The 12,053-nt window shown below is 38.5% G+C and overlaps 1 protein-coding gene across 1 annotated transcript; it reads right to left on the reverse strand.

Moving 5' to 3' along the window:
- Positions 1 to 1,962: 1,962 nt before the first annotated feature.
- LOC124057130 (sodium- and chloride-dependent neutral and basic amino acid transporter B(0+)-like) lies at positions 1,963 to 9,175 on the reverse strand. The gene is made up of 15 exons (XM_046385267.1): positions 9,143 to 9,175; positions 8,402 to 8,546; positions 8,173 to 8,304; positions 7,794 to 7,955; positions 7,482 to 7,596; positions 7,248 to 7,380; positions 6,894 to 7,034; positions 6,021 to 6,156; positions 5,787 to 5,879; positions 5,059 to 5,184; positions 4,837 to 4,955; positions 4,618 to 4,717; positions 3,528 to 3,637; positions 2,581 to 2,748; positions 1,963 to 2,443 (listed from the first exon to the last, which is right to left on the reverse strand). Exons 1-15 carry the CDS (start codon positions 9,173 to 9,175, stop codon positions 2,315 to 2,317), a joined length of 1,842 nt encoding a protein of 613 aa, XP_046241223.1. The 3' UTR covers positions 1,963 to 2,314.
- Between the last annotated feature and the right edge of the window lie 2,878 nt (positions 9,176 to 12,053).

Here is a 12,053-nt window from a genome sequence, read left to right on the forward strand (position 1 = left end):
CAAGCAACTTTTAACAATAAGTGTAATTGCTCTTTTTGTAAGGTTTAATACAATTATGCTTGCAGACTCTCTCTCCACCTCCCTATACATCCATTTTCAGTTATAATTTATTTGCCAAACCAGAGACGAAACACACAATAAACAGTTAAGTTAAAGATGAATTTAACTCATAGTACTTTATTTTTTAGATTTTCTATAGATGTTAGTATAATATTGCTGCTATGAATTCTTCTGATATAATCTGATATTGTGACAGCCTTATTCAGTAGAATCATAAAACTTTGAATCATTGAAGCAAAATGCATTGCAGAATAACTTCAAAACATCAAACATCAAAAATGAGTGACAAAAAAAATCATTCATTGAATCACTCCATCGCACAGACCAGTACAGCATGAAAAAAGACTGTGTATGTAACAAGTAAAGACAAACACAACTGACAGTAATGGTCCCTACAGATCAAATCACGACAAAATTTAGCAAACAGACAAAGCATTCTCATTAAAACATGTGGACACTCCACTACTGAGGATAAAATCTTTTCCATGCTTGCTATAATTTGTCAACATAAATACTGTCTCAATGTCTTGTCCCTGCTTTATTACTCTGTGGCTACAGCAAATGAAATAAGATAAATCAAAATTTAAGGAAGGACAGAGAGACAAAGTTCTCCGTATAATACTACGACATAACATGTAAGTAATATCAATATATACCTAGACTCTTATTTATCACATATATATGTTATTACATAGAGTATGTAAACATAAACATAGATTTAAACATATGTTCTTTCTGTAAAGGTTATAATTCTCTCAGTGAATGTGAAGAAAGAACTTTAGTGTAGTCAAGTTAAAATGTAAAACTAGCCACACATTCCTGCATAACTTAACGAACGGTGTTGGAGCAGCATTCGGAATAATTTTAAAACTGCTTGACTCCCAACTTCCCCTGACGTGAATTGAGTTCTGAACCCCTGAGCCTTTGAACAACATATGCATTTAAAAGCCATTTATTTTACCCTGGGTGCGCAGAGGACTCTGAATAATTCCATAATTCTAACCAAAAAAACAAAAACATAATTAGTACCACATGTGTAGGCAGAGTTTGAAAACTGAACTTGAAAAACTGAGTCACTGAATCTTCAAACAATTAAACTGTAGGTAGCTGAGCCTGAAGACGAGTTGCACTTTACATACATATTCAGACTCATAGAACATATGTATATATGTGAAAACTTTGAAGGAATTTAACAAAAGGTATAACAATTAGATTAGATTAGTGTCACCAGTACAGTCCCTGACCAAATGTTAATATGATCACAAGCTTTCTTTTGTAAAGGAGTTATAAAGTTGAATAATGACCAGAAAAGTGGTTTTGCAGAATATTGTGACACACATCACGTCGATGTTGATCTTTTGGGTATAAAATGTCATCATTTCATTCATTTTATGATATTAAACATTTGTGAGAAATTTTGTCAGTTTTGTATGAATTGCTGTGGCCAAAAATGTTTTCTGTGAAGCCACAATGATCTTCACCTTTGCCTATCAAATTCTTATAACATCACCACTGAGGCCAAGAGGATGTTTGTGACAAATTTAAAGAATCCCCTCCAACAAAGTATTAGTTAATAGTAAGTGACCACTTGGAGCACTTTACAACACAAGTAAGCATTGACACGTTCTGTGGAGATTCTCAGTCATCCAGGTCATATTCACTCAAAGAGTTAAAGCAAGGCGTCTGGCCTTGTGAAGATTGGCTTGAAGACGTTTCGCTGCTAATCCAAGCAGCTTCATCAGTTCTGGCCAGACGTTTCGCGAAACGTCTTCAAGCCAATCTTCACAAGTCCAGACGCCTTGCTTTAACTCTTTGAGTCACTGACACATTCATACACTGGTGGCAGAAAATATCATGCAAGACGTCACATGCTCATTAGGACTGATAACCATTCATGCAAACACTCACACACCAATGAAAGACCCATGAGGAGCAATTTAGGGTTCAGTATCTTGCCTAAGGACACTTTGAAATGTAGACTGCAGGGGCCAGGGACTAAACCACTGACCTTCCAGCTGGTGAATGACTGCTCTACCGCTCCCAAAAAGACAAACATGTACGTGTGTAAACGCATTGAAAGCACACGAAAGACTTGTAACATTTAATTTGGCTTTTGGTTCAACTCTGTTCCTTCTGTATCACTGACATAACTTGAATCATCACCTTACTTGATTAACCAGTGGGAAGTAAACATATATCTAATATATCAGAATATATTAGTAGTCAGATCAGTGCCATGGACTGGAAGTTGCATTTACATTTGCTTGTCGTTTGTTGACACAACTCTTTTTCGACGACACCGTTCTTCAGAGTAGCGTTCTCCTCGATAAATGTCCAGATAGGGATGCCATTTCTCAGAGGGAGAACACAGTGATTTCAGACGCTGTAGAAAGTACGGTACAATTAAGAGCACGAATATGAGAGTACACTTACAAGGACATTGTTGACAGAAGACTGTTGCAGAAGGGAATCTCAGCCTGCTTTAAATGTTTCTTGTATTAAACAAGATATCAAACACACCTTCCAGGGGCTTTCCTCAGCTCTCATCAGCTTATACACAGCAACAACAGGGATCCATATTAGCATGAACGCAAACATGCACCATCCCAGTGCCAAGCCCCAAGATGGGTACTCAATGCTGCCATAGGTGGGGGGCACAAGGGTTATGAAAGACCAGACCAGAACCACCTGGACAAAAAAATGGTAGTGATGAACATAACATCCATATTCATACAGGCGAAGAAAGATGTCTCAAAGATGATCCAAGTGTTAGGATTTGTTGAATTTGCTAATGTCTAATGTTTATGTACACAATGGGACGGATTTCCCAAAGGACTGCAGGGTTTTTGCAGCTACTAAACTGTATAACTAAAAAAAACCAAACAAGCAAAAAAAAATTATCAAAGCACTGATGGCCCTGTTCTGCAGGACGGTACCTGCTTGGCCTGCACCTGCTTCATTTTTTTAGGTTCTCCCTGACTGCCTGGCCCGTCCCCCCTCGCTTGATGTTTGGCCTCACCTGCAGGGAGTCTTGATAAACTGGTTGGTTTTAAGATGGCCTCTCTGTCGCCCTCCTGAAGGACTGGCGGCACCCAACTTGGTTTTGTTTGTGTTTCCTTGTGTTTAGCTCAGCCTTGGTTACAGGCAGTTTAATTTAGCAATTTAACAATTTCCACTCCTCCAACACCCACATATGACTACTTATTACTAACTCAATAGATTATAGTTTGGTTTTGTTTGGTTATTCTCTATAAATGTATTGTTTACATGGTCTGGTCAAACAGCAAAATGCACCCAAGTTAAGGACAATATAGTTGTCCATGTTACCGTTGTTATTTACTACAAAATAATTCAAAACATTACGGGCCACAAAAGTGCCTTTTTAAGTGGACGTTGAAATTAAAACTAGGTAGAGCGTCTGTTAAAGGTAGAGAACGAAGAAGAGCAGGACAAAGGGTTGTACTCACCAAAATAATGCAGGGGCTGAAGAAGAACCAGCATGCTCTCCACCACAGCCAGAAACCAAAGCTCTTTTTTCCAATCATCATCTCAATGTCTTCAATGAAACGTTTTCCTCCTGTAATTCATGAGGAGAATATATACAAATCAGGTATTAAATCACTCAAGTGAACTTCTAGCCAAGGCTAGGGCTGTTTTTTTTATTTATTTATTAGTCATAGATAATCTTTGTAAAATTGACAGAAGGGAAATCAATATTTACATGTTGATCTTCAACATTGCCATATCCACAGAGAAGAGACAAATCACAGGCGATAGCTTCTTGTGAAGTGGTCTATTATTGGCTGGTGCTAACAGAATAAGTCTGGTATCATTATATATTTTACTTATTGTCAACAAATCCCATAAAAATACCAAAACCAATGAAAATCAATCCTTATTAATTAAGAAAAAAAAGTGATATAGTTTAAAGTTAGTTTACATTTTGCTACCATCTTTCAGAAGATAGTAAAAGAAAAGAAGTGTTGTAAATCCTTTTTCCATAATTGTACAAAAGAAAACATCTGAAAATTCTCCTGTTTATCTTGGCAGTTCCTAAAGTCCACAGGTTAATCCACCATTTGTTTCACTTGTCTATAATACGGCCAAACAGAATTTGGCTCCCATCAATGAGCTGCACCATTGCTCCAGTGACTTCATAATGATGCACCTGGGTATTGTAATTCATTTTGATTTAATCCCATGTACACCATCCTACTGACTGAAAAACTCCCTGGGAAAGTCTGAAAGTACTGAGAAACTGAATAGTTTTGGTCTTTTCATGTTATTTGTTGACTGTAAAAAAAACATGCAATATCAGAAGCCTCATCCTTCAAGTTAGCTATGGTAGGTAAGATAACTAGTGCCACGATGCCTGCACTTTATATTTGAAAATATTAATGGATATGCTGGGTTGTTAAGTGCTTTGGGAACATTGCTGAAAACTGACATAGACGTAAGTATAGACCTACATGCATTTACACACAGCTACGCCAATAACACAACATGTGAAGTTTAATTTCACTTTTACATATCACTAGAGCTGTCATTTAAATTTACCATATATGTAGATGAAGCCAAAGATTTCCATGAGAGCCAAAATAAGGAGCGCCCAGCTGGTAGTAAAATGGTCGATTAGAGTGACCCAGTATATTCCTGCCTATTCCAGACACACACACACACACACACACACACACACAAACACACACACACTGCTGGTAAGCAGGGAAATAATATCAAACAGTAGTCATAAAATCACCGTCAGGAGATCTACAGTACCCTTGTGACACATGGCAGGTCCAGGAGGTAGATGACTGAACATGTCGCTACAGTCACTAAAGCACGTTTAGATTTGAATATTTCAGGGAAGGCATCACACAGGCAGGTGATGATCACCTCTAAAGACAAGAAATTAGCTTAATTAGGTTGAAATTGGAAATTAGGCTGTAATCTAAATTAGCACAGTACGACAGCAGAGCCACAAGGAAATGACAGTCTCACCTAATTGTGTAAACTGAGAGTCCAGGCCAACTATGAAGAGCATAAAAAAAAACAGAATGGACCAGAAAGTGGAAATGGGAAGCTTATTCATGGCATCTGGATACACAATAAATGCCAGGCCAAATCCTGCACACAGAGATGGAGAAACAAAACATCAGAAAACAAATAGCAGCAGGCTGACCAGATGAGATTAGGTGAAACTTGGGACGGGATTTCTTGTAATCCTCTGCTAATATTTTAATTGTCATGTACCTGATAACAAATGAAGCTGTCAATCTCACCTGTTGCATCTGTCCTAGCTTCTTCCCTACTGTTGTTAAAAACATAGGTACTTACTGTATTGTAGTGTATTGCGTTTAAAACAACACAATAGCCACATTCAACAGGACTGAAAGTATCAAAAGTATAAAAAAGACAGATCTATGATGAGATTTGTTTAGCTTTGCCTTGTGTGTTTTTGGCAGTTTCTGGGTACTCTGTTTTACATACATCTGGTCCATGTTGAGTTACAGAGGGCCGACACAAGTAAATCAATGTGGGAAACATGAATGTTTCACAATGATCAGTTGCCTGTTATATATTTTATTAGGCTATAACAAAACAAAACTCAGGTTTGGCCTAATTTTTAGTCTCATAAATTGGAACTGGCACAATTTTTTCTGGATATCTGGTCACCCTGGTCTGGTTTTGACATCTAAAAAAAGAAAGCGGTATTAGAGGTGTCTGACCGTCCTTCACCACTGCTCCAACAGGCTTTCCATAAACATGAGCCATATGGCCCAGAATTGAAAAGATGGCAATGCCTGCAAACACACTGGTACCTAAGAGGAGATGAACAGAGCCACACAGACTAATCAGTTGACAGATAACATGCCCGATTTCACACATATTGGAGATTTATTGGAAAAACCAACCCAAACTTTATTTGAAATAGTGCTTCACTTGAAATAGTATTTTCCTACCATGGTTAATGAAGGTTATAAATACTGAGTCCAGCAGGATGTTGTTGTTGAAGTTGCTATAGGATGCAAGAGTCAAAAGTCCACCCGAAGCAATGGATAAGGAATAAAAAGTCTGAGCTGCTGCATCTTTCCAGACCTAAAACACATATAGGACATATTTTGCAAACTTAAAGGCATAATACGGAGGGATGTCTTTAAAAAGAAGCCGAGACCTATACAAAAATAAGCGGTCTTAGCCATCATACACGTGACAGGTATCATGTTGCGTGATGACTGAGATCTGCATAGACTCTGCTGACTGCCTGTATTTTCTTATTTTCTAAACAGTTTGCTCTGTTTAGGATATTTCTGGGCATAAACCATTCTGTAGAAAGATAGTTGACTGTTGACTCTCATTCGCAGGTGACCAAATACCAACATTTTGGGTTGGCAGCAATTTGGGAACCTCAGACTCCACAATAAACTGTCTCTATCCAGAATCACTTAATGTTGTGTATACAAACAGCAAGTGATAACTGCTGCATATCCTGTGTTCAATCTCCTCTTTTTAGCCACGCTACTGGCCTTTTGTAGTAATCTTGGTCTGTCAGTATGTCCACCGCTTTGGTTCATGAAATTTGCTAAAGGGTTCATGGTTCCCAGATGATAAATCCAACTGATTTTAGTGAACTCCTGAATTTTTCTCTACCCCTGCCATGAGATTCACTTACACTCCAATACTTATACAAAAAACGTAAAAAACTAATGACAATCTCATCATCCTCAGCTTTGTGTTTTGTGTTAATCGGGAGATCTGAATGGCTGCTTGTGCGGCTGTAGCCTCTTAATATCTTGCTCTTCTTGTGTTGTAAACTGTGATAGCTTGATTCCTACCTTTCCATCAGCCAGTTTACTCAAATTAGACTTGGAACCAATGAAGAACTCTAAACCATCTCTGGCTCCCTCTAGTGTCACACCTCTGATCAGCAGGATCAGAATCACCACATAGGGAAATGTAGTTGTGAAATACACAACCTGGTGAGACAAAAGCCATACAATCATACACCGTGTGTGAGTTAATCACAGAGCATTATGAGTGCCTCGATATATGAATATGTCACATCACTATTCATAACAAAATGAATGTATGAACTCAGACAGCGACAAACTCATTTTCTTCTCCTTAAGGGAGAAGCTGATCTTTTCAACTTTGGACAGGGACTTGCCATGAGGTGAGTGCTGACTTACTTTGCCTGATGACTTGATGCCTTTGATGAGGGCTGCAGCAACAATCATAAAGTTGAGCAGCAGACAGAGGGCCAAGTGCCAAACCACTGGTCCTGTTTCATCAAGACCACTGGATCTCTGCAGAGCCACACGGCTGAAGAGCAGAGACATTTGACTGTACAGCCAGTGCAGTTTGACAAATGTGTGTGTGTGTGTGTGTTTGTGTCCTATTGACATAAATTATGTGGTTCTTACTCCCAGTATTGTTCGCTCAGGCTCTGCACTGGAACTGTGATCATGTTGGATGAAGGACAAGTGCTGTTTTGCTGAGTCCAGTTGGCCACTAAAATACCACTTAGATTGCAATACACTAGAAAATGAGAGAGAAACGGTGAATAGCTTGCATACTATATCAGTCTGTGGGTGTACAGAAGATGCAGTGTTTACATTACATTGTCTCAAACTGAAAACAGAACTAATGAGCTCTGGCATGACAGACCATCTTTCACCAATCAGCAGATTTAATTGACACATCTCCACAAATAAAGATAATGAGTGGAAGAGCACCTGTAGGCGTGTTGCTGCAGTTACTGTCAGCCCAGCTGAAGCAGCTGGACCAGGGCAGAGGAGACTGGAAGGAGGCAAACATGTAGTACAGGCTGTAGGCGACAATGATGCCATAATAAACTGACAACAGTGTGTTCACCACAAGCATGGAAAAGCCAACACCTGGAAATGACAATAGATTGAAATGCACATTCAATAAATTACTGGGTCCTATAAAATGTTTCACTTTAACAATTAATGTACTTTGTGACACAAATTGTCCACAATTGTGATCTCCTCTCATTGTCTCTGCTACTGGGCAGAAAAAAATGTAACTGTTTAACCAACAATAAAGTCAGTCATATAGGAGGTTTCAGAAGTATTCCTCTATCAGGCTTACCCTGAAGTATTGGCACTGCTCTCCACACATTGATTGGGCCTTGGCTACAAAACTGACCAATGGCGTTTTCCAGGAAGAAAAGCGGAATTCCACACAAAACCAACATAATGAAATAGGGAATGAGGAAGGCACCTGCTCACAGGGATAAAAGCAAGTTTTCATGATATTCATAATACTTACAAAAGTGATATAATAAGGGATTCTCTAAACACTGATGCCAAATAATTACCTCCTCCATTCTTGTAGGCCAGATATGGAAATCTCCAGATATTTCCCAGGCCAACAGCATAGCCAATCATAGAGAGCATGGACTCTGTCTTATTGGTCCAGTTTCCGCGCTCAGGATTCTCATCTCCGTCATTCACATGAGATTCCTGCTCAAAGAAGTGTTTTAAAAAAAGTTTTTTTTCTTTGTTTTGTTTTGTTTTTTTATCCAATGAACTGTTAAGGTATTGTCTATTTCATAAATGATGACGCAATAAATCAGAAAGATAAACAACGTATACAATATAGCAATCACTAAAAACCACTGCACCAATACTGTACAATATATAGTCTGTTGTCAAACATCAATGGGTTCACATTAATTTCACCCTTTCACAACCAATGCTGAGGTCTTAGTTCAACACCTGCCGATTCTCAGACATCAGTGGCTCGTAAACATTTTTCACAGCAGACATGTGTGACTGCAATTGTTGGAAAAGCACAGATGTTGACAACAACGGCTCGGTTCCACTAATGTAAACTCTATACACGTCGAGTTAAAATGTTTGCTTTGAAAAAAAGGTCTACAGGAGATATGAAAATATCATAAAATGCAGGACTTTAAAACCTCACTGTGAAAGTGAAGCACATAGTGAACATGACACACAGTGAGTGGACTGGAGCAAAAAGTCATTTTGGATGAATGACAAAACTCATTAAGTACAAATACAAAATTGGCTGCAGCCACAGTTGTCTACAATCCTACCTGATCGGCAAGAATTGCAGGATCCTTGTTCATTTTCGTCATGCCATATTCCCACATTTTGTTTTCATCTGCTTCTGATGGTATGTCGAAGAAAAGCCAAATGGCTCAAAAAAAAAAAGTGTCAAGTGTCAACACCAACTAAACTGGATTCGCTGTCGGAGAGACAGGTTCATCTGGAGGTCTGTTTGACAGTTTAACATTGCCTTTACATATACAGTGAGACAAAGTAAGCTCATTTCCGCTCAGCTGTTAATTAAACTGTTCTCTCAGTGAGCCTGTCACTGCGAATATGTTTAGGGTAAAAGTGGTGAAATGTAAACAAATACATTTACTTGTTTATTGTACTCCTGCACAAGTCTGAGGTACTTGTACTGCATTTCAGTATTTCCATAGTCCACAATACAGCAGCTATTGTTCATTTTACTCTGCCACATTTCCCTGACACCTTTAGTTAGGGAAATTTTAGATTCCAAGTTTCCTTCTCAGAGAAAACCTTGTTTCTCCCGACAAACCCCTGATAACTGTGGTCATATACCTTGGATAGAAAGGCTGCTAGTATTGAAGACTTGATGAGGTATAATAATTCTGGGCACAAATGAAAGGGATCCTTAGAGATATTCTATCCCATATCCAGGTTCACTTAGCAGTGCTGACTCAAGTACTTGAAACATAAACACATTTAAATGCCTTTTCCCTTTTTGAAACTAGTCTTTGTGCATATATGAGTCAAAACCAGTGTTGTAGTGCAAAAATCGTTTTATATGGAAAAAAAAACAGCACAGAGCAAAATGTTAAAGTTCACATAAGGTTCACAAAGGTTTTTGCCAAGATGCCAGTCATTGTAACGGTCACAACCAGGGATGACACACAGCGGCAAATCACAAGAGGAGCACTTCACTGTTGTCTTGGCATGCACTTCAGTCTACCAGTGGTACTGATATGCACTGGCCTGTGATGTGCTTTGGATTTAGCAGGAGAAAGTACAAGTTTGGCTATGGAGGACAAACTCAACTGCATTAGCTCCACAGCAAAGGTCTCTCTGAATGCCTTCGGGTTCATAGGGACCTCCCTTTTACCTTTGGCAATGTCTTTGTGCAGGAGAAAGGCATTCACAATTGTGATGTCCATTAAGTATTAAAACAAAGTACCACTGCTGGGTATTGTTAAATTATAGGGCCCTATGAGGGCATCAGAGAGGTCCACTTCACCCATGAACCCTAACGGACAGAAAAATCACAACACTGAGAAAATACAGCAAAATAAATACATCAAGGACAAAAACTGTCGCATTTCATAGTTCATTGAACATAGCTGGATATTGTACATACCGATTATAATCCTTCACTGCTGGCGGAACTGGGGCGTTTTTCACCTCCCAGTGCCCATCAGCACCTTTGACCCACTGTCGCAATGTGTCTTCAGCATGGGCTGTGTGGAGTGCTGAACACAGGAAGACATGCCTTGTGCCTCCCTTCTTGTAACTATCATGTCTGTCTGTGTGTTAAAACATTGCACTCCTGATGTAAAAACCCTCACAACAGTGCTACACAGTGTGTCCGTGTTTGACTCTATAGTGCAGTTTTTGCAAATGACATGCAACTTACATGTATAAATTGTACAGAGCATATCTAAAGTATATTGCTAAAATGTACATTACAAGTCAATAGTAAATTATAGACTTCATGAGGAAGCAAATTACCTGATAAAGCAATTTTCAACCAATTTTATACCTACATGAGAATATCTCACTGATTTTCTTCTTCTAGAGTTTATTCGGTAAGGATTCATTTAGATAATCATAAAGAAACAAACCAAAGTGATAAACCACACAAAATGACTGTTATAAAGTTTCATCACACTAATTAAAGGTTTTTGTCCCTGAGGATTGTACACAAAATGAATTTAATAATGAAATACCACTATAAGCTGTACATTACTGGTCCACATCTTGCATTATATTTTAGCTCTTTGAAGAAATGCAACAACAGCAACAACCTCATTTGGTCTTGTAACTTCCTCAAAATGAAATTAATTTTAATTAAAAAATGTAATTTGTTAATTCTTCCAATAACAAATAAAAAATAAATGGATGAAATTTTGTTGGCGTTGTATGGAGTCCTTTAAGATGCTATATCCTCACTTTACCAGGCTGGGAGGTTTAAACAGCTTGGAGGATGTTTTGTTAAAGCCTCATTATATGCAGGAGACGGTTTGTGTGCATTACATGTGGGTTTGCACCTGCACCTCCCTGCAGGCTTTCACACAGAACACCTTTCATCTGCTTGAAGTGCTGGGCCACACCTGATGGCTTTTAACTTCAAAGTTTTGTCCTTAAATGATGTGAAGAATGACTGGTGTGAAAAATGTGTCAGCTGTAATGTGAAAGGCACTTTATACCTCAGAACAACAACCTTCAACACCAAATCTTTACATTCCTTAGTGAATATTTTCAACAAATAAATGTTTGTGTTTTAACTGGGAAGAGTACTCTGTAAGAACACAAAGAGACCAGAAAGCAATTTTGGCCTTTAAATGATAAATAAATGTAATTAAAATATATATTTCACAAATAGCACATGCTGCACCAGTGAGGGATGTTCTTGTGGTGTGTGATGGCACTGTATATAATTGTCTCTTGTCTCTAATTACCGCTGTAGAGATGCTGTAATCGTGTCTGGTTAAAAGGCTGAGCTCAGCTGAATACCTCTCTGTTGGTTCTGTGACATAAGACAGCTGCAGAATCACTGAAAGCTGCTGTATAAACAGAGTAAACACATGGCCGCAAACATGACAGATACCATTCATATAAATGTAACACCTGCACAAGCCATTTATCAGCACGCCATTACAATACCGCACTTTTATCGTGGCCATAGTTACACACATGCAACCCAGACAGACATGCTAATTT

The sequence above is a fragment of the Scatophagus argus genome, chromosome 3 (genome assembly GCF_020382885.2).
Source record: "Scatophagus argus isolate fScaArg1 chromosome 3, fScaArg1.pri, whole genome shotgun sequence".
NCBI classification, from domain to species: Eukaryota; Metazoa; Chordata; class Actinopteri; family Scatophagidae; genus Scatophagus; species Scatophagus argus.

What these genes read in the sequence shown, in the direction of transcription:
- LOC124057130 (XM_046385267.1), bottom strand. Translation starts at nt 9,175, where the DNA reads ATGAACAAGGATCCTGCAATTCTTGCCGATCAG. An exon ending in TATAACCTTCATTAACCATG is followed by an intron (nt 5,880 to 6,020) that starts GTAGGAAAATAC and finishes ATCTCCTCTTAG; the next exon opens with GTACCAGTGTGTTTGCAGGC. An exon ending in TGGCTTCATCTACATATATG is followed by an intron (nt 3,638 to 4,617) that starts GTAAATTTAAAT and finishes CATGAATTACAG; the next exon opens with GAGGAAAACGTTTCATTGAA.